This window comes from Corvus kubaryi, unplaced genomic scaffold (genome assembly GCF_017639235.1).
Source record: "Corvus kubaryi isolate FWS band 111438036 unplaced genomic scaffold, C.kubaryi_AGA036_p1.0 71, whole genome shotgun sequence".
NCBI classification, from domain to species: domain Eukaryota; kingdom Metazoa; phylum Chordata; class Aves; order Passeriformes; family Corvidae; genus Corvus; species Corvus kubaryi.
Genome location: NW_024582059.1, coordinates 3,614,522 through 3,637,560, shown reverse-complemented (window position 1 = coordinate 3,637,560; position 23,039 = coordinate 3,614,522). Strand labels below are relative to the sequence as shown.

Sequence of the window (23,039 nt, the reverse complement as noted above, 5' to 3'; positions counted from 1 at the left end):
CTGGGATCCCGGGAAGGGATGGAACAAAGGCTTCACAAACCCCTGGGCAGCCGATCCCGGACTCTCAGGAACAGCGGCTGAAGCGGCAGGGACGGACGCAAATCCCGGGTGGCAGACGAGATGTATCCAGATGGGAAAAGCTCACGGAGGCCCAGGCAGGCAGGGCGAGCAGGGCTACAGCGTAGCGGAAGCTCAAAGCAGCAGCGGGGCAGGGCAACCACAGCCCGGTCTCCAGCAGGGCAGGGAAAGCGGCTTTTGGGGTCCCGGCGTTGTTTCCAGCAGGAAGAAAGAACGGCCAAAAAGAAAGAAGCAGCAGCTCCTTTCTCTGCAGCTTCTCTCTCTGGACACTCAGAGCGAACTGACCCCACACCCAGGTGTAGACAAAAGAGTAGCCAGGTCCGCCCCACTCCCCTTTTGTCTTTCTTAAGTACAGCTATTTGTCCCCTAGCAACATGCATATGGGAGAAAATTCCTTTAACAGGAAAAAAAAAAAAAACAGACTAAACTAAAACCCCAACAATCTCTCTAAAGCTAAAGTTGCTGGACATCTCTAGGCAGCTCTACAAAATACAACATAGGCAAACCTTCATCCTTCAGGCCTTGGAGTTGAATCAGGTCTCCTCTTGGCCCTGGAGAAGATCAGCCATACCTCTTGTCACTGTGTACATAAAAGTGGCAGTGCACGGTTGCCACAGGATTGTTGCTGCTGCAGCATCAGTAATTGCAGTGGTACTGACTTGAAGCAAATATTTCTTTGTTTTTGGGGTTTTTTTAAACATTGTTAATTGTTCCTCTGAGGGACAACAGAGAAATCAAACTGAGCAAAGTGTCTTAGTCCACTTTCCTGGGGGAAAAAATAATCGGTTTACTGGTTCTGCTTTAGTTAAGTCTTTCCATATACTATTTTCTGAGTCATAAATGTCTTACCTTACTGTGGCTACTTTTAAACTTTGTATAAATCATGTATGTTTGAATGTTTTGATAAATTCTTTAAATAAAATGCAACAGTGAAACATAAATGATTTTATAGCAAGTTTGAGATACCTGACTTTTCCAGCACTATTTACTAAGAAAGCTTAATTGTCATGCTAATTGAAACTTCACCTGTGGTGTTACACAGAGTCAATGCATAGACTAGGGAAAAGGAAACAGTAATTGCAGGGAAAGAATCCTTACTGCTCCATGCAGAAGTTAATTACCCTGTGAGCTACTGCTGTTACAGTAAATGATACTAAAACGATGGTCCTTGTTTATAGAACATTCTGTCTGTCATTTTACCAGCAGTGAGAATGCCTCCATTGTACTAATGAGACTTGACAAATATTGTGAAGAACTTTGCTTCAGAAGTTTCTTCATAGGGTTAAAAAAAAAAAAAACAAGCAAAAAAACCCCCAAACCATCAAGTGACCAAATCATTTTTATAGCTATTTATTGCAACTTTTAAAACTTCAGTGGTCAAAAATACCAAGGTGGTATGGAGTAACTAAATATTCATATCAGCTTTGAAAGGGCATCTCCAATATACACAAAACCAAAGTCAGTACTTGTCACTGATTTCCTGGATGGGAAGCCTCAGGTGCAGAGGTTGACGCAGACGCCTCAGGGATTCTTCTGCCTGCCAATGCAAGAGGGAGAGATCATCCTTCTGCAGCCTCTGTCTTCCCCTCTTTCACACATGCACTGTCTTCCTTTTCTCAGAAGGCACTGGTCTTAGGCAAGGAACCAAACCGATCAAATGGAGGATGCTGAATACTGACAGATCTGCTCAAGTCATTCGGTCTCCAGAGAGAAGCATGAACCCTGCCCATCAACCCACACCCCAATTTTCCTGAAAATTGCAGAATTATTTTCCTGAAATTACAATTACAAAATTCAAACTCACAGGCCACTGAAAAAAGCATCAAACTCTTAACATTTTGTCAAATATGGCTCATGAAATTCTACCTTGAGCTGCAGGATTTGAACTAAAATTAAGGGTAGTTTCTTTCCATTTTCTTTTCTGAGACATTGAACACAGAGCTGTCAAGGTGGGATGGAGGAGTAATAATTGAGGAGTGGGAGATCTGCTACAAATATTTCATGAAGGCCACTAAATTTCTCCTGGGTGCACATAGCACCTTTTCTATCCAGCCACCCATATTCTGTAAATCTAGGTCTTTTACCTAAGGACTAAGGTTGTTAAATACTGAACTCTGCAGGGCAATCTCCTTCCAAGGAAGGGAGGTGATTGGTTTACCACAGCAGTGCAGCAAATATATTGTGCCCAAAATAAATGCAGCTATTACATTAAATGGCCAAAACTGCAACATTAATTAGCATATGCAAAAAATAGATGTCATGCTGATAAACTGACTTATTTGTTTTAAATTAAATTAATTAAGGTCTCCCTTTCTGATGACCTACAAAAGTAGTTTATACGTCAAAGCCAAACATTGTATGGTTTTCTGAACAGCTGAAACTGGCTGATAAGCAATACAGTGTTTTGATAGCAAGCCTTGAGATCAACTTTTTTTTAGCTGAGAGTTTACTGAAAAAGTCTTAAGCCAGAAGCTACGTGATTATTGAAGGACTGCACTTAAATACCTCTGCTAGGTCGTCTTTGAGCTTGTTGTATCGTTCCACATTAAAATGATGCTTTTTGGATTTGCGGTAGAAGTAGTGGAGGAACTGCCTGTCTTTAGCGTGAGGGTAAATGTAGTCCTGGGGAAGGAAGGAGGACAGGGATTTGTGGTTAGTAAGGAAGCTGAGTAGAGGTCAGCACATTGGAAGTTTAGCCTGTTTCAGGAAGACTTACCTTGTTCAACACACACGCATGTTTTGTAAAGAGGCTACATATGAAGTTAATGCCCTTACAGGTCGTAAGGGCTTTTAAACACATGGTAGGAGTAATTTCTATCATGTCTGAAGGAATTTTCAGTTATAATAAAGACACAGCATGATCTTCATGACTGGAGCCACCTCAGTCAATGGAGTCTACTTCCAAGAAGTCAGAGAAAGTTCAGGAACTATTTCTTGAGGACTTATTTGAAAGTCTTAAGCAATGGCACCAGCAGCTGTTCAAAAAAGTAATCTCTTTATTTACTCACAAAAAGTAAGAATGCCCTAGCCCTTCTTAAAAACGAGTCAGAAGGAGTAAAACTCACATTCTGAGCCATCTCTTCATAAAAACAGACATGTCTCCCCTTTTCACTGAAGGAACCTAATGTCTCACAAGGTCTGTAGTCCATCGGTATAATGGAAGAAAGTGTTGGGTACTCTTCCACATACCTCCACAACAAAAAGAGCTTTGCATCATAGAAAGTTCAACATCAAGATGATCACTTTGAGAGTAAAGTACAGAGCTAAAACAGGAGAAAGAAACATTTTTCAAAGTCTTACAGGATTTCAGAACAAGTCTGTATTGTGAAGGTAAGTTGAGATCTGAGCAAACTTTCTAATTCTACACAATGCCTACTTCTGTTGCATTTCAGCTTAGATTTACCTCCATTCATTCTAAGTCATGGAAAAGCAGTCAGATCATGAAGAGCAGAGCAGTAACATTTTTTCAGGCACTAAATGTATTTCCATATATTTCAGTAATGCAACTGCCAGAGTTCCAAACAGTTTGGTACCCTGCACTGTATATACATAAACTCCAGCAAACAAAAGCTACTGTTGGGTGATTTGCTTCTGTGAGGCAGCATTCATGAACTGGCACAGCACTACCAGTTGCTCTCCCATTACTGCAGTGAGCAAGGTGCCATTTGCTATGCAAAGTGATCTACAAACATTTTAAACTAGAGACTTTTTTCCTCACTTTTCATTCCCTAGGCTATGAAATCTTACTGACAGTAGTTATGCTCAGTAGCTGGCCTGCAGTTCATGTGCAACAGTACCTGCTTGATTCTGCATGATGCAATGTTTGTATCCAGCCACATTAGGGATCAAACAAGTCCCTGTCTGATGGCAAGGCCACTTACTGAATTCTGTTTTCTTCAGAGCTCAAACATTGTGATTCACAGTCAGTTTTTCTCCTTTTCAATATTCCAGACATTTAGAAGACAAGGACTTACCTGCTTAGTAAGAACGAAGTAGGCATAGAAAGCCATGGCACTCCCGTAGGTGATGAAGTACGTCACTGGCTCCATGATGTCCCACGAGTAGACCCACCACGTGAGCCAGGCCAGCGCTCCCCCCTGAGTTGACATCAGAGCTAGGCCAACCCATAAAAGCCTGGAGGTTTTTGCATCTGCACTGTTCATGATTCTGGCTCTCATCTACGGAAAACAAAAGCAGAAACCTGTTCAGACAAACATGAGTGCTCCTCTGATGAGCAGTTCCTCAACTATGTTTTCTCCACTTGGGCTAGATCCTTTCTCAGGATCTCTTACCAACAGCTCTTACCGACTTATCCTGGTGAGAAAATAAAAGCACTGAAGTCCAAGGGCAACCAGATCTTCTTGCCGTGATGCACCAAGAAATCCTGCTTTTAATCTCCCCTTCCCACTCCTAGGGATCTATGTCTTTTGGATTTCCATTTACTATTCAAGGCAGTTCTGGGTAACACTGAGGCTGGCCCTCATAAAGCAGGAGTCCTGTTGTCCACTGTCCTAAGCCACAGGTTATGTCAACCCCACTATTGTGGGTTTTTTCTGTCATGGGTACTCAAAACTCATAAAGCAACAGGTGACTAAATGGCCTTTCAATCTCAATACTAGTCATGCTGAGCCTTGACAGCTTTCTCCAGGTGTGATTTCTACTGCATTAATGTCTATAACAGGAAGAAAAAGAACCGAATTGAAAACAATCTGCATTCTATTTGAGTTGACCTCATTTACATAACAAACAAAACAGACACACTCTAGCCATTCATGCTGATTTTCTTCTGTCACAGGACTTGCTTTCGATGAAAGGAAATGCTTTTGAGTTTTTAAAAAGAAGTACCCCACTTTCCAACCTGTTCAAGAGGCAGAAGCTCTCCTTTCAGATGGTCGAGTTTCTGCAGCAATTCTCTCTCTTTCCTGATCTGGTGATCTTCTAAATGTAGAGCCACAAACAGTCTGTGAACCAAGGATTTGATATCTTCCATTTCAGTAGCATGCTCACTATTCAGCTTATCTGAAAAGAAAGTATTTGTCATATAAACCACTTCAAGAACACACCCTTCTTTATTCCCTCCCCACCTCCAACCCCAAAAGCAGGACCATCCAGTGGTAAAAAGACAAAACCAAAGAGAAACACCTTTCTCCCAGGTCCCAGGTTTCTGAGACTTCCCATGCCTTTCACTAGATGAAGTGAGATGATCAGTTATTAAGGACTGCTCTTACCTTTTACAGGAGGTGACACACTGTATGCTGTGTTGTTGATAACAAGTTTAAAGTCATTCATCAATAAGACCTCCATCAAGGTTGCATCAGAGATCTTGCTACCATCTGCAGAAGACAGATTTCAGTTCTAGATCACTTATCACAAGGAGTCTTAAACATTAGCAGATAACCCTGCAGAAAAGTGCTGGGGTTCTTCACTAACAATGTTTGGAAGTGAACTCTATTTTTAGAACTGGTAGCTAATACTAAACAGTCAGGAGGAACACATAGTGTGATTCTTGGGGCTGTCCTGTGCAGGGAATGGAGTTGAACTTTGATGCTCGGGAGAACCCTTTCCTACATTTTTTTTTTAAATGCAGAAATTTACATGAATGGTACCCCATGAATTTTACATGCAATTTTACAGCTCCTACCAAAAAGGAGCTCTGGATTCATTAGCAGGAACATGTAACAGTGGCTGCCAGGAGCACACTGGGGTTCAGAAGGCCCTAGAGCCCCCACAGCCACACACCACTGCTGCTGAACACATCACTGTGGCATGGGGGTTTGAAAAGCCACAGAGCAGCTGCCTCACAGTACCTCTTTGAGGTGATTTGCATTTCATATACATAAAAAGGGCACCTTCCCCTACCCTTGCCAAGAGCTAGGCAGCCTTACTCCCAAGATGAATAACCAAACAGGTTACAAAATACCAATATTTTTGTATGTAGGTATTTGTCACAGTGCTACTGCCCCAGCTCCTCCATCTGTCCTCACACATCCACCACAGAAAGGCACCACAGACAACCTCACATCTGCAATTATTTGTGCACCAGAACCCTGTCCTCAGGCCGCATCTGCTGAGGCTGTGACTGCTGAACTCTGCAGGCAAACGCCCCAGCTGGCTCTCCTGCCCACTCTGTGTGGGTAGCAAAGCAAACCCAGAAGCCTATCACTTTCAAGCCAAAATTGTAATGTGCCCATCCACTCATTTCTTTTTTCCAGTGTAATAAAACATCAAGGCTCATTTGCATGTACGTTATTAAGGTGACATTTATGAAGAGACATTTAAGGGGAAAATGCTTTTCAAAAGAAGTGCCAGACAGGCTCTTTGTTCTGGATGTTCTGAATACACCACTGACTTACTGACCTGTGCAACTTTTTGCAAACTGAAAAGAAGAAAAGTATTGAGGAAAGGGAGGTATTTTATTTTAGAAAATCCCCCACAGGCTTGAAAGGAGAAAAGGCTACTTTCAATCCAGTACCTAAACACAAGTGTTCCAATGTAAACAAAGAGCCAATTTTGTCTACAAAAGTTTTGCAGGACCAAAATCAGATCTGCAGAAAATGAAAGCGAGTCATCATACACAGCACTGATAATTTCAGTTAAGGTTAGGTTTCATTTAATGGTTAAATGACACAGAAGTGTCTACATTAAATCAAGGCTTAATAATTTTTCTTTAATAATTAATGTTTAAGTTCAACTCTCAGTACCTGACAAATAGGTTTTCTTTACAGTATCAGTTTCCTAATAAATTAAACATCTCAGCTGTTCTATAACATTACAATTGCCTGGCACTTGACAAATACAGAGCAGAGAACTATTTTAACAGTCACTGTTTTAATCAAAGTATTTCCAAATCAGAGGTGATGGGTGTGTGTTTAAACAGATGAGACAAGGTGAAAACAACCCAAATTCCTCTCCACTTTGGAATCTGCTGCCTGTCCATGCCAAAAATGCCAGACTCGTAGGTTTCCTACAGAAATTACCTTATGCTTCACGAGTGACCCACGTTTGCACTGAAGCAGAGGAGTAGTTAGCTTTTGCTGACATACCAGAGAAGGAAAGCAATTTGGCAGTGAATCCCAAACACTCCTGTCCTGGATGTCTCTGCACAACAGCAGTACCCAAAGGTTAACTGCTGCCAGCACAAGTTCTGCCTCACCCCACTAAGAAATCCTTTGTAGGGAAAAACTGTGTTAAGGGGAAGGCCAGCTGCACACAACGACTGTTTTTTACAGTGGCTTCTGAAGATAAAGGGTCTTTTAGGAAATTATCTTCCTCAAGAGAATTTTCTGCTTTTGCTCCCTAGTAGACACTGTCAAAACAAAGCAAAACAAAACCAAAAAAACCCAACACCAAAGTTCCCATGTACACAAAGCTCCCGAAGCCCATGCACTCACTGAGATCCACACAGATCACATCTCCATTGCTCCAGAGGATATAAATAAATTGCTCTGTGGGGTATTTTCCTGTTTTATTAATGTGCCCATGAAGGAAACTAAAGCAGCTTCTCTTAGGTCTGTGGCTTCCTGACCTTCTGGGAACATCAATCTATTTTCAGTTCTTTTAAAAGCCCCTGCAGTCCTCTGTAATATCAACCAGAAAGAAAAGAATGTTATGAATGCCCCCAGCTATGAAACTGGACCAGCTTGCATTCACACCATCCTTTCTTCTGCTTATGTGTTATCTGCTGTTAAATAAATCTTTACATAGGTATGTAGCTATCCTTATTTTTTCTTTCTTTCATTTTAGGGGTGTGAGTGGGGAGGGGGAGAAACAGATGCTTTTAGTTAGCCAAATTCAAGTACCTATTCTACCAGATTCAGACAAAAAAAGCTACATCCCAGTTCTATTTTTAAGATTGAATCCTTCTCTAATACCAGGACAGGGGTTGCAAGACTTTTCAGAATTGCTGTGGAAAAACTACAAAGCACTGCCAAAATACAAACCAAGCTTTCTTAAAAATAAAATGTAAATGAGGTTAACTCAATGTTTGCAATGGGCAAACCAAAGACAAAAAATAGAAGAAAATGGTGAGCAGAGCTTGAGAAAATTATCTGAAGACTTGGGACAATGGGATAAATAGGATGTTACAAGGAGGAAAGTCCACACCAATGCTAAAATATCAGTTACCATTCAACCCTAGCAATCAGTTTCCTTCCAACCCAAGGGTCCTGCAATATTGTACTCCAGCTGATAAATGAAACCTCCTCAAAGTCTCAAAAAGCCATCCTTTACTATGGCACACATTATGTGGTTGCTTAGCTCTTGAGTTTTTCATACACAAGTTTGTAGTAAGGCAAAAGGATTCTTTTAGCTCTCGGTAACACTGCACAAGTGGCAGGCATCACATTCAATAGCCCGACAGATTGTCTTTTAAGAATGATCATGGAGGACAAGGAAAGAAAGAGACATCAAGGAAATCAGAAGAGAGACACTTAATTTAAAGACAGCGTTACAAAGAGAAGCTCACTGAAAAAGATAACAGAGGACACTACGGGGATAAAAGGAGAGTTACAGTAATAGATCCAATTCTGCATTTTTCAGCAGCCTTTTCAAGAGGACTCAGTTATTAACTCTGAAACACCAATAAACCCTAGAAGCATTCAAGAGCTGCTCCAACAGCAAGAGTGCTAAATCTGATGGAGGACTGAACTCATGCTCCAGAAGAGAAGTACAGTTCATTTGAAAAGGAATGTGTTTATTTTGGGGAATAACAGAAATACAAGATACCTGTTGCAAAGACTTCTGCTCTCTCAATTCCTTTATCTTCTCTTTGCACATCCTGCAGGAATGCTCCTACAGTGGTCACCACCGGCTTGACAGTGAACTGACAGCGTTCACTTCTTGTGGGCAGCATAAGAGTTATCACAGGAAGACCATGTCTGTAATTAATAGTGACTTCTGGGGGGTAAAAAAAGAAAACTAAGTGAAAAAAGTCATACTGTAGGTTGTAGTTCAGTTTAAAGCTGTTTTTAAAACACAGGATGAATAAGGAAAAATTACACAAAACACTTCTAGAGGTTTAAATATGAATACAGTACTTGTATTTCTGGAAGATACAAGTAAAACCATGCAACTAATGTTATCTCACAGACTCTCTCGAAATAAATAAAAAGCTTGTTGACACCGATGGGAAGAGGGAAAAGTTGCTGTGAAAGCTTACCATCAGATGGCACCAGTGTGCTGTAAGGTGCTCCTTGCCGGCCTCTCCAAGCTCCGGTGTGCCTCCAGAGCCCCACCTGCAGCACGGACACAACAGAATGGGTTGGAATGGTTAGGAATGCCTTAAAATGGTTACGATGCAAAGTGTACCTGGTTAAAGGCAGCACCCAGCCTGTCACGGTGGTCTGCTTCCGTGGGATCTGACATCAGGTGTGTCTGCCTGAAGAAAAACCCCTTGCTTGGCAATTCTACATGAAAGGTGAAACCATCCTTATAGAAAGCACAATCGCTGCCAAAGGTATTACGGTATTGCCCGTAGAAAAACTTTTTGTCTGGTGTGGTTTAACTCAAGGAAAAAAAGGAAGGGGAAGGAAAGAGAGGGGGAAAAAAAAGCAATGTTTCTGAAGTGCTTTACGTAACTCTTACAGCAAAACCTCTCCTCTCCCCCCAAAACAGCCGTTTGGAAAACCTCTACCTCGTGGTGCCTGAGGGCAGAACTTCACAGTGTAACTTCCAACAGAGGGCATGGCTTCAGTGAAGACTTTCCCTGCTGAATCATGAACAACAATCACAAATAAAGTAACAAGGGGCTAAGGTCACTACCTGTTGCTCCGTAATTACATACCATATACCAAAAGCTAGCTGTTGAGATTTGTGCTGCTAAAAGACAAGAACAACAATACAGCTTGAAGATCTTTTATGTTTTAAATATGAATCGCTGTTTCAACTCCTTGCTGAGAGATGCTGTTGCAACTACTATCACCACTATGCTCTGGTACCACATTGAAGGAGGCACAGCCAAATGCAGCCCTGGGACAGGGATGACACTGGGTTTTTGAACCTGCATGGTTACAAGCCAAAGCTTGCCCCTTCCAGGGACACTGGTGAGAACCATCAATACACTTCAACACAGTCATACCAAAACATGAAGACAAACTGCTCTGATTAGACCCATTACTTAGAGCTGTCCAGCCATGCTGTGGAAGGTGCAATGTCCTTTGCTACAGCTAAGCCCCCTGCACAAGGAGAGGGACAATTTTATTGCAGCAATTCCACACAGCAGACATTATTGCTATAAACTAAGTGTAACAGGTAAAAGAAGGGAAATCACATCCCTAAGCCAGTTAAAAAACCGCACACGGGCTGGACCAAGGCCTGGGATTTGAAATATGATAGCTAGGGAAGGTGGAAGACTATGTGGAGAGAAATGATAAGGATCGATTCTCCCTCTGGTGAGCTTTATAGCTCATCTTTCTGAAGGCCAAAACATTTCAGAGTCTGCAAGATAATATTCTTTGACAAGGCAGGAAAACAAAGCTACAAACGCAAGAGGCCCTGGCCATTCAATATGCCAAACAGTGCTCACCACATTCACATGATTTATTTGTTTTTAAAGGAACATAAGCTTGGCTGCCTGGATAGGAATATGCTACTAGGTTGAATTAAAAGATCATCTATAACTGAATATGTGTGTTTCAAAGATGCTCACGCTACCCTAACTTTTTACCTGGAACAAGCATTTTTCAGGATTTAAAGAAAGTAATTAATTCTGGGAGTTTTCAACGCTGAGAAATTTGTTCGTTGTAATCTTCAGGTATCAAAGACAGAAATCTAGACCAAATAGCAGACTACCTTAAACACAAGAGTATTGTTCAAAGAAAGGTAGACAGTAGGAGCACAGGAATGCTGACAGCCACCCAGAACTAGGATGCATCTGGTAACTTGTCTGTTTCTTCAGCAGAGCAAGAGACTTTCCCTGGAGCACGGCAGGACACAGCCCAGCTCACCAGTTCTCACCCCATTTACAGGGAGCACCTGCACCCGCAAAACATTTCGGAACACACAGCCTGGAGCAGGGACACAACCCTCAACACAGGACCCGCTCTGGAATGGTGCGCAGGAAAACCCAATAGTTTTGAACACAACAGCAACTGTTGTTTCTTCGGGGGGATATACAAGGGATAATAAGGAACTAATTTTATTACAGACACTCAATGTGTAACTTTGCAATCAATATTTACACACCGATCATCTAACATGCCCCAGGCAATGAACTGCACCCTGCCTGTATTGGAAGGCTGCCCAAACTCACAACAAAAGAAATGAATTATCTACTTTATTTATAGAAGAATCAACGCACTCAACAATTAATACAAATTAAATATATGAATATATTAATTTAATACACTTATTAAATTACATTTATTTAAATATGATCTTTAAGGTAGTCCATTCTATTCTTCTTTAGATTTTGACATTACCATTCATGAGCCACTGAAAGAGTCTCTATATACTGGAGCTTTTTTTTTTCTATTTTAGATTGTCCTTTAATGCAGACTACCCATTAAAATCACCTGCAAAGAATAAGAAAAGCAAAAGCCACAGAGCCACGGCATTGAACTAATATCCAAATAATTAACTCTTTCCATATTAGCTCTAGGTTGATGAATTGAGAAGTGTGAAGGGCTGGGCTAATTTTCTCCCTCTCTTTCCAGATTTAAATCTCCACTTTCAGTGAAGTTATTAAACCATTAGCTTGTGCCCTACAGCCAAATCATCTTTCTGAGATGCTTGGAATGACCCCTATCCTACCCCTGGAAAAGAAACGTCTGCAAGCATTGCAGCTACATGGAAGACTTGAACTATGGGACCAAAACAAGGAGACTGCCCTCACAACAACATCAGTGAGAGCTGAAACAGGAATGTGTACCCTGAATTAACTGCATCGCAACTTTTAACTCTGAGATACTGTAAAGAGCCCAGCATACTACTGACAACTCTTCTATAAGTCAGTGCATGCCCCTCTTGGCTACTTCCTCCAACCACACAAAGGCTACAAAAGCTATTCTACATCTTTCTGCAATTTGAACACACATGTGGCAGGACATCTGGCTAAAACACCTCTAATACAACCACAACTATGTTCAGGAGTCAAAGGCTGGTGAACAGCAATTAGCTGTGAAATACCCCTTCTCCCTCAGCTATACCTGCTTCCTAATGCAAAATACCTGGGAGCAGCAGTCAGCCACATCTCTTGACTCAGTTCAAGGCATGGACTCTCCTGGGAGTGAAAACTCATGAGAATTTAAGGCATAGAGTGTTAATTGTAATAAAATACTCTGTTAAAAATACAAGTTGGTATAAAACAGAAAATACATACGGAGTTTAAAGAAGTACTTCCTCTGTTAAGGGCGCCTCCGCTCTCTAACAGCAGAGAAGTTGCCACTGTTAAAGTCAAGAATGGAAATTTCAACAATCTGGTGGTTTACAGCAAAGCTTAAGGGACTAATGCAGCAGCATAACTGAGCTAGAAAACCAGGCAGCCAGACACAACGAGTGGGAGAGACTGGAATAGAAATACTGTATTTTTCACTTTTAAGCGTGGCAAATGACTGAACCTACCTACACTGCAGTTTCTGGAGCTAGCTCTTCCAAATGATCTACCTCTTACGATGCTGAGTGATTGTTCCTGCAAACTTAAGCTCAAATTTACTTGTGACCAGTTATGTCTAAGAAGTCAGTATCATTACCAGTATATGAGGTGACATGAAAGCCTCTGATCTTCCTCAGTACTGCATATGCAAATAGTAACCTCATCAGGAACCATAACTTCTGTTCTGTAGAAAATTGTAATGTGGGTGGGAAGAGAGAGAGCATAGAAATAAAAATATTTTTCACAGGAAAAAGTGATCTTGAAAACAGAATTCTAAAAAACTATGTTCTTAGGACATTTTCTGAGAACATTATGAATTATTGTTTACTTAATTTTCACTTACCACACCAAAATATTGTAACAAATCTGAATCAAAATGCAGTTAGCCAGCAATCATATTTTTGCAATTTTTGTCTTTGCTTATATGCATCTTGGAAGATGCAGTGGTTTATGTTTGTTATTTCAACAGCAAAAATAGTGTTAAGACTCCTTCAACATTTGAGTCCCCAATAATTTGCATTTATTAGAGAAAGCAACCAAAAAAAGAGTCAGCTCAACTCAGTCTGCCTTCTTCTTGAAGGGACATGCAGTACTCCAAACTGAAATACATTCCTTCAGTGTGAGGTTCTTTCAAGACTGCCTCAAGTCAAACTCATGAGTAGTCTTCACAAAAAATAATGCAGGCTGTTATGTGAATGGACTCCCATATTCTCATTTCCTTCTCTCTGAGGCAATGATAAGAATCTAATATAGAAAAGCACAATAATAAAATGCCCTACTCAACAAGGGACAAATGATTTAACCTTAATTACACTGCAGCAAAACTCATTCTAATTAAAACATATCTTGCAGAGTGCTTTTTCATAGTAATACAGTGTTACAGGCACAAGAGGAGAGCTCGGTTATCTCCTGAAGTCCTTGTCCAACACCTGGTACAGCTCCCTCCACACAGCTACTGAAGGAGGACTGGGGGAAAGGAGCAGGAGGAGACAATTCATGGGGGAAGCTAGTTGTTGCAATGCCTAAGAATTAATTCTGGAGCCTCTTTTTCTGAGTGTCACCAGCCAAGCCAACATCCCCGGTATCCGTTCTCCTCATGTGCTGATCTCGCCCAGTCCATGAAGCAGAGGCAGGACAAGTCACCTCCCTGGATGCTGCCTGCTTGTATGGGCAGGAGAAAAATGAGGGCAGGTACGTGTTAGCCACTGTTCAGTGAAGGCATGTGCTATAAATAGCTATGTATATTTTCATACTGACTTACATGTTTTTCTATTTCTGATAAACACCCTTAGAAGTTCTCTTAGAAGAATGATGTTGGTTCCCATTTGATTCTCCAAGGAAAACCAAGATTAATTAAATATGGACTAACAATCTGCAATTTCAGAATAATCTACAGACTTTTCAGAATGGTTTAAACCAAGAGAAAGGAGGAAAAACAGCAAGTGCTGCCACAGTCTACTGAGTTTGCAGATCATGCATAACCAAGCTAACCAAAAATGAATCATCGTTCAGATCAAGTTTACAAGAAGTACATATTTCCCTTTTTAAAATGAGTCACTAAGGCCATTTTGGAGATATGTGCTGTTAAATTTCTGTGCTGATTTTGTAAGCAATCCTACATGAACAGGAAAATAAGACATAAGGAGCCCTAACAACCACCTACAATCATCTTACAAGTGCCCATTTGAGCTACAGAAACATCTTCACTCTTAGTAACTTTTCATTTGTCTTTTCTTACACTGAAAGGATTGCCATTGTTTCTTCACTGGGTCCAGAACTGACTTAGATGATCATGCAACAACAGCCTCGATGCATACAGCAGCTTCAGAGCACAGCGCTCAGATTTAGCCATCACTCAGATTTCTGGAAGTCCAACTTAAATTAAACAAACAAAATCCCTGCAACAGACACATCACTCATTCTGCCATAACACCCCTATACCAATACACCAGTTGCATCCAGGGAAGATACTTCTGACACCTGGGAGAATTCAAGATATATTTCTCTTTCCTAGGACAAAAAAAACAAACAAACAAAAAAGAGAACAGATTTTTTTTTCCCCCCGAGAGACAGCCTTCCTGTCTCAAATGGGCCATGCAGTGAATACCTCCTCCCAGCTGTTCTACAAGGCACTGAAGGAACACACGGCAACATTTATATTTCAATCCTTTCAATGCAACTAATTCCAAATTTGCATATTTTTAGCCCCTTCCTCAGTACAAATCAACTTTAAAAGAAGTAACCAGCAGGTCTCTTTCAGCAAAGCAGTAGTTTCAATGTGAGTATGTATGTTCCAGTGATCTTGAAGAAGCAGGAACAATACAGGATTCATATGGCTTTTCCTCAAAACTCACTAACCTTACAGCACTGTTAAAATCCAATAAAAGAGCCCAAGCAATCAAAATTTTGGTTTCATGTGCCTGTTATTCTTTGTGCCTTTATCATCCCTGCTAATCTTTCATTTCCTGCCTCTGCTCAGATTCCAAGAACAGCTGCCACCAGATTGAATCAGCCAAACATTACCAATGACCAAAATTACAGCTATGATAGGAAGAGCACGGAGGCAACTGGCCACTAAGAACCTCTTTTATGAAGTTCCAGCTGGTGAAATCCACCACTGCAGAGGGGTTTTGCCAGGGAGACCTTCCACCTAATCTTCTGCTGGGCAGGTATACAACCTCCAGCTGCCTTCTGCTTCCTCACTGTTCCTTGTGCTCTCTCACCCACTCCCTGCCCAAACTCCCCCTCCCCACAGGCACACCCCACTCCACTGGGCACATGCACATAGGGGAGAAAATCCATTGTGCAGCCCCTGCAAGTCATGCACGACTACAGGAGGAAAAGTCCCTGTTCTTGAATTGCATCTCACTGAGGTCATCTGACTCTCCACCAGACACCTGCAGACGCAGAGCTCTAGGGAAGCACCAGGATTTGCATTCACATCGGTTTTACAACCCATAAAAACAGATGCTGAAAACACTGACATTTAAAGCAGGCTGAAAGTAAGCCTCGCCCTCTCTAACCGAAAGTATGGTTTCAGTAACAGTGACTCCTCACTGCAAAGGGGCAACACCACAGGTGCTGAGATGAGAAAGATGAACACCAGCTGACAGCATCTGCCTGCAGCGTCTTCTGGGGACTGCTCTGAAGGTAGAGATAATCCCTCCTTTTCCAAACAAGTTGACCTCCAAGCCAGTGTAAGAACAGCCCTAAAAACAAGACTAATGTAATGCAGGCCAAGTGAGTTTTTAGGAGCAACACCAAGAATTTTGTCCTTCTATCTTATAAACCCTTTTTCTTCTCTTCCTACCAAAAAAAACCAAAAAAGCAGATCTTAAATCTCTTCCCAGTCTAAAGTTCTACATTACTGGAAATTTTGCATCTTCATCCAGTTTCAATGAAGTCTGCCTGTCTGAAAGTTGCCATTGTTCCCAATCTCCTTTATTTTCAGAAGGAAAGATAGGATGCAACACCTGCAAGGAAATTTGCAAATCAGACAGACCTAAGAATTTGAGAGGAAGGGATTATAGAGTGAAAATGTATTTGTGCTTTATCAAAAGCAAAAGCAAGCCTACATCCAAGAGCTGTACCACCTGTTCCCAAAAATAGCCTAGGTCAAAAGAGCAATCTGTCAGCACAGACAGGATTTTTAATTTGTCCCACAGACTAGATCTTAGCTCTTTCACTGTGCCTTTTGGGACAGCATGCTGATCTGGGAAGTGTTTACAGGTAACAAGAGTGACTTTGTTCTCAAAAATAGTTATATTTCATTAGATAAGAAAAAGGGCTTGCTGCACATTTTTCTACAAAGGTCTTAGAAAGACTGTATCTTAATGTACACTGCTTTCATGTGTTTCTTAAAAGGAAAAAAAATATGCTCAAACTCATCTCTGGGAATAACATTAGTTCTTCAAATTGCCAACCAAGATAGAGCTTGTTTAAATTTCAGCTGAAATGAGGTAACAAGAGATACAAGGATGCAAAGTCAAGATGAATGCACTTACATGTTTATCAAAGTTACAGACAAGTCTTCCTTTTCACCCACAGAACTTTTCAGATTGAAAGCACCGAGCAGGTTGTAGCACGTAGGAAAAAGATGATGTAGCTCAGAAAACTGAACTGCTTGTCAATGTCTTTATTTATAATGGACATTTCTATTTCCAGTATAAATAGCCCTGCCCCTCCTCCCCCCAACACAACAGAAACAGGTTTCCATATACCCACAAAGATGTACTTCTCTTTTAGGGGCATTCTTTCCCCAGGCTTTTCTTTACTCAACTGCAGATTTCAAAAGCCTTAAGGCATTTACAGCTTGGCTAATAAAGAAGAGACTGCTTGGAAAATTTGTCTCACTCAAGGCTTAGAATTAGTACCTGACAGATGTGTGTGAAAAAGTCAGTCAGAATTATCAGCAGTGGAGAAATTCCTGACAGCTCTCACCCAGCTTTTCAGCAAGCTTTTTAGCAGCTAACACACTGCAGAATCCCTCCATCAAACAGATCTTGGAAAGGGAACCAGCTGTGCAGCTGCTGAAACACTCCAGGCAGGGAAAGCCGGCTCTGCACTGCATCCCCTCCCTTCACGACCCAGCCACCTCCCCAGCAAAGGGTTTCTATCTCTCCCCTGCTGGGGATGTTTCCTATCTAGTCCCCTCCCCCAGGCCTCCCCAGGGTCCAACCACAAGCCATGAGAAGCCACAATACTCTGCAAAATCAAAGCAACCATCTCCCCTGTTCAATTGTACCACTTCTTTTCTTACCCTCCCTGAAAACTTAGCTGCACTATTCTATGTAATAGCAGTGAAACTTTGCTCTCTTGAAGAGCATTTCCCACAGCTAGCAATTTCTCCTACCTAAACACCATCACACCTAAGGCAGAACTTTCCTTGGCAATGCAGACTGTTAATTATTATTCGGAGGGGCAGGAAAATGGGATTGAATCTAAGACCACAGAGGACAGTAACAGCCCATGTCTGGCTTAGTCACGCCTAGATTTGCTCTAAATTATATTGGGACTATCTGTTGCTGCACTATTAGAGAGGTTTCTCCTTTTTCTCTTGCCACAACAATTCCAGAAATGAGTTGTCTATATCATTATTCTAAAATAGCACATCATAAATTGATGTTTTTAGAAACACCATCGTATTTCCATTTTTTTTCTTTAAAGGTCTGCAATTAGACCAGACCAAACACTTAAGAACCTGGTTTTTTTTGCAGGCAGCTGTAAACAGGTGCCTTTCCAAAGGGAAAACACATATTTTCTCCTGACTGCTTACAAAAAAAAAAAAAAAAAGAAAAAGTAGGAACAGAACAACAAAACAACTGACAAAACAACTGACAGACTAGATCAAATCAAATGCTTTTCTCTATTAGGAGCTGGCATTAGGATGTAGATAAAATGATCTGTATCCTTTATAACAGATAGTTATAAATCAAATCCAAAATGGAACTTAGTTTATATTCCAGCTTTTATGCTGCTACACTCCCATGGATGCTCAAATTACTTGGAGGGAATACAGAACACACTTTTTACCCTTGTTATAAAGTAACCAAAGAAAACAAAGGCACGGGAACTGAAGTAAACAGAGAATCCTAATACTTTCCCTTTCGATAGTTTCTAGTTAATAATGTTTTTTAAAAATGTCTAGGGCAGACACTATGAGAACATCCATAGTGAGCAACCAACTGCAAACTCAAAATCACAACTTCATAGGAACTTCAACATGTGAGCTGTCGTGAGAAACCACAGAGCTGTCATTTAATAGAGCCTGACAGTAGAAACTTAACAAACGAAAAAATCAGACAAGACCAAAGGAAGTAAACATTTCTAAGGAATAAGATCAAAGAGGCATCTACAAATACACCAGTTTCAAGAGCTTCCAGCCTTCATGCACACTTTGCAGAGCAGTTACAACGAACTGGGTTTAGCAAGATTGTCACAGCAAGACCAACACTTTACTGGAGAAGACAACTTCATCCAAAGTCCTTATCAGAGATCTACATCAATAATTTTTAAATGGTGAAACTCATCTAGCAGGCAAGCTTAAAACCATCTATTTGCTTTCTTGAAAGAGAGCTCTGCTGGGAGAAGTAGCTGCAGCAGAGGTACTTAGAAAATCCAACCACTCTGGTATGAAACACAAATGTGCTGCCAAGAGTGCAGAGGCCTCGCTAGCCCAATAGCTCAGCAAAGGTCCCAATGAGCATGTATGTTCCTAGTGCTTCATGACTTGTGTCTAAGGACCCATCACTCCCAAACACTTGTGGACAGAGGTCTCAACATTGCCATTCCCAAAGAGACATACCAAAATGCTGTCAGATGTCAAAAAGAAAACATTTTTGCTTTATTTTTAATTTTTCTTTTGGAAATCTATGTTCTCCCACTACTGTTCAAGAAGCTATTTTAATCTAAAACTGTCAAATGGCTGTGGCTTTGGTGATACCATCCACTTCCGTATTTCAGCTGTTGGCATCAGTGTTTTAAAAACATAACTTAGCTGAACCAGCGACTCAAGTGAACTCATTTGCAACATCAAATCCATTGTAGACAGATTTTTACCTTCTTCCTGTAGGAGTAAAAGCACAAAGCATACAGACAGCAATGAAATTTTGAAATCAGTAACCAGTACTGGCTGTGACACACTGAGCTATTGCTCAGTTTTACTCTGTACAACATGTCTGCACATTTATCCCTTTCTACAGAGCAGGTAAAGCAAACAAAAAATGAAGTTTTCCTGTAGAGATTTCTAGAGGTTTTTTCTAAAGCTTATTATCACAAGAAAAACAATTACAACCAGTACAGGAAGATGAAAGTCTCTGTGTGCCCCGGATAGACCAGAACCTGTGTTCTGATGTGCCTGCCATGCCTCACAGGGGGGAAGTGAGCAGAACTGCATGTTAGGTGCTTTCTTTTCACCCCAAAACGTTTGAACTCCAGCCAATTAGGAGTTGTTCTATTTCCTCTTCCACTATTAATTCAGTCAGGACATGTATCTGAAAGACTGATGGAATAGACAGGGCAAGAATCTGGATCTTCTAAGTGCAAGGTTTACCATGTATTTTTAGGACTTTAATGCTAATGCCACACAGAACAAGCAAGCAGTAGCCAAAAGCTGTTGGTCTTTTTCTCCTCAAGCCTATAGTAAAATCAATATTTACATTGGATATAGTCATCTTGTCTTCCAACACAAGCAGATTGCTGTACCACAGTGATTGTAAGGCAGAACCTCTTACCCAGCTCCATCTTTGGGATACATTTAAATGAAAGTGCCATCTATGAATCAGACTCCTGCAGAGAGCAGAATCTCTAGCCTGCAGCACTGACAGAAGTCTCTTCTAAGGTGGCACGTTTTCTCTAAGCTACTCCAAATAAATCCTCTCGGGTTGTTAATTAATAAAGTTAAAGCCCAGTTTTGTCCCTACACTTGCTCCTAATTGAGTTCTTATTCAGGGAAAATACTAGAGGAAAACTCTAATATAAGATAAATGAATCCCCCAGAATGCTCTTCATCAGGTTGAAATGTTGAAAGCCTGTACTCCAGAGCAAGCCACAACACTGTCCTAGAAAATGAATGGTCTGTGGTCACTCTATTTATTTTGACCTCACTCCTGACATGCACCCAAACTCACACAGGAATTCCATGTGAAGTCCAATTTCAAGTAACTTAGAATTGTGGGTTTTGTCATTAATGCTTTACTACTCAGAGCAAGCAGTAGAACATACTTGCATTTAAAGGCCTGAAAACTGCTCAGTTCCTGATCTTGGAATTTTAACACAGGTTCATTGGAAAACTGAAGTTACTCCTTCCCACTGTTACATAAATGTGTATATGCAAAGAGACTTCCCACCAGCAGAATATTCTGCCACTATATTTTGACATTAAGTATCAAAGAGTATCAAGTTTGTCTTACTTTGTAAAGCATTACATATATCCAGTTTATGAAGGAAAAAAAGTTTGGGGGAAGCCAACAGGTGTTCTGACATGTTGCATCAAATTTCTCTTGAAATAACAGAGAAATTCATCCTTAAAACACTAACACAGAGACACACTCTGTATGTTTGATAGATCAACCAAACCACTTACTGGAAAGCTATTAATTGTAAAATGAGAAAAGTATATAAAATAGAATTCAAAATTACACTTAGTCCATTATGGATCCTGTTTCTGCCTTGTATCAGCCTTGATCTTAAGGAAGATGTAGAGTACAGGTTTGTATCAGCAGTTGCAAGAACTCCTTGTTCTGAAGAAATCTAAAGTGTCTTCACAGCACTATAAGAACTCATTATCAAGGCAGCTCCTTGATAATGAGTTTAAAATTATCTATCTCATTAACTGGCACTGCTGAATTTCCATATGATCTAGTATTTTCCAGATGAAGTTTCTCAGTTCATCAGGGGCAACTCAAAGCCTTACTAACTCTGCCAAAAGAAGAACAGGGAAAACCCCCTATCATTTACATCCCACTTGAAGGTAGGACTATTATGCAGAGTAATGAATGATCTGGTTTGGGTTTTTTTGGTCAGAAACATTTAACAAGTGCCCAAAGATCCAACAGCCTGCATGGCCTCTACTAGGACACACGATACTTTAGCGCATTAGGGATGTTAATTTTGAATTAAATATGATTAGAGAGGTTATTCAAAACTGACATTTAACATCTGCTCACTCCTGACAGCACACGTGTCACCCCACACCACCAAAACAAGAGGAAGGAGCAATGCTGTTCAGGAGCATGACTGAGCTGTTTTTCCTGAGTGTACTTACCCAGTACCTTCTAACAACAATTAATTTGTATGTAAAAAAGTTCTAACATGTTTTTCTGTGCATATGGACAAAAGTGCCCCCAACCAAACAAAAAACCACTTTCCACCTGTATATCCCTATCAATGTGGAAAGACTGTCATCTTCCACAAAGGTCAGCAGCAGCCTGGCCTGCAGAATGGGCACTGGAGCAGTGCAGATATCGCTGTGCAGAGTCCATGGTCTCACAAAGCCTGAGTGCTGGTAGGATAAGTGTACTGTGGACACCATACTCAAAGATGTGCCCTTCTTGAAATAATCAAGTTAGAACAAAGGTGTTGACAGGAGCATGGAAAAGATGTGCAACCTACAGTGAGAAACCACTCTTTCCATAGGAAAATGGCTTCATAAACTGCTTAATGTATTCTTCATCTTTGCTGCACTTTTCAGTCTTTTTTCCAAGAGTCCTTTTGCAATCTCTTCCCAGTCTAATCTGCCCTCAGACAAGGATAGCACAGACTGTTCCAGGAGTCTATTATAGAAGTGTATCTTTCTTCTCTCAGCAAAGGTACCAATTTTAACATCCATAAAAGCGAAAGAACCATGCTGACGTATTCTCTGCCATTTTATAGTGCAGCAATTTTCTTCCTGCTGGCAATGTAAGCAGGTGAGCTGGAAGTCAGACCAAGTGGTAATTCTGGTTTTGTCTCACTCTCTAGACTTGGCAAAGGCATTCACATCCAAGTTTTAAGGTAGAGCAGTACACTCAAGGTGTTTCACACTTGAGGTGCTTAAGCCTGGCATCAAGCACCCTAAAGTTACAACAGACTTCAACCTCAGGCACACATGCCTTCCAACTGAGCACCCCAAATCTGCATGCACATCACAAAATGTTGGGGTTTTCAGTTTCTGAACTTCAGCTTTCTCGCTGAAATACAGCTGTAAGGCTGTCAGCAGACCATGGAGCCATCCAAAACTTGCCATAACCTGTAACAAACATCCACTGAATGGTTGGGCATGATGATCTTAGGAGGTCTTTTCCGACCTGAACGATTCTGTGATTCTGTGAGGATGAGATTCAACAAGATCTGTCTGACAGGTTTTGGCTTAGCACAGAGCAGGCTGTAACAATCAGAACAAGAGATTTCCATATGGACCCTTACAGGAAGTTGTACTACATTCATCACCTACAACAATTCTGTTTCATTAGGGCACGTAGAACTCACGGGATGAAGAGACTCAGTTGCAAGCATACATTGGTGCATCATGTTTTCCTATCAGTGAGATGTACATGTACAGTACTTCATACATTGCTAATGGCTAGCTGAGGGGAACTGCAGGATGTGAAACAATGCAAGGTCTAGTTATAAATACCTACCGCAAACAAAATGTTGGTGACTTTAGAGGATAAACCAGGGAGCAGAGGACAAACAGCATACAGATGTACTGGTACTCCTCAGTATGACTGAGAGTGCCACAACACCACTAGCAACATCTGAATTAATTCTTTCTCTTTTTTTACCCCACATTTAAAATGGCATGAATAAAACTTACTTTTTCACTTAAGGTTGAAACCTCAGCAGCCAACAGGTACACAAATTAATTTGTTCCAGTAGTGCCCCAAAAAACCTC

General features: G+C 41.0%; 1 protein-coding gene across 1 annotated transcript in view; it reads right to left on the bottom strand.

Moving 5' to 3' along the window:
• Positions 1-1,412: 1,412 nt before the first annotated feature.
• MCUB (mitochondrial calcium uniporter dominant negative subunit beta) overlaps positions 1,413-23,039 on the bottom strand; it is a 47,222-nt gene continuing 25,595 nt past the window's right edge. The window contains exons 2-8 of the mRNA XM_042049934.1: positions 9,236-9,311; positions 8,803-8,973; positions 5,307-5,411; positions 4,937-5,097; positions 4,053-4,256; positions 2,584-2,700; positions 1,413-1,615 (exon numbers count right to left, since the gene is read on the bottom strand). Coding sequence (XP_041905868.1) covers positions 1,538-1,615; positions 2,584-2,700; positions 4,053-4,256; positions 4,937-5,097; positions 5,307-5,411; positions 8,803-8,973; positions 9,236-9,311 — 912 coding nt within the window. The 3' untranslated portion in view covers positions 1,413-1,537. The remainder of the gene's footprint in view (positions 1,616-2,583; positions 2,701-4,052; positions 4,257-4,936; positions 5,098-5,306; positions 5,412-8,802; positions 8,974-9,235; positions 9,312-23,039) is intronic.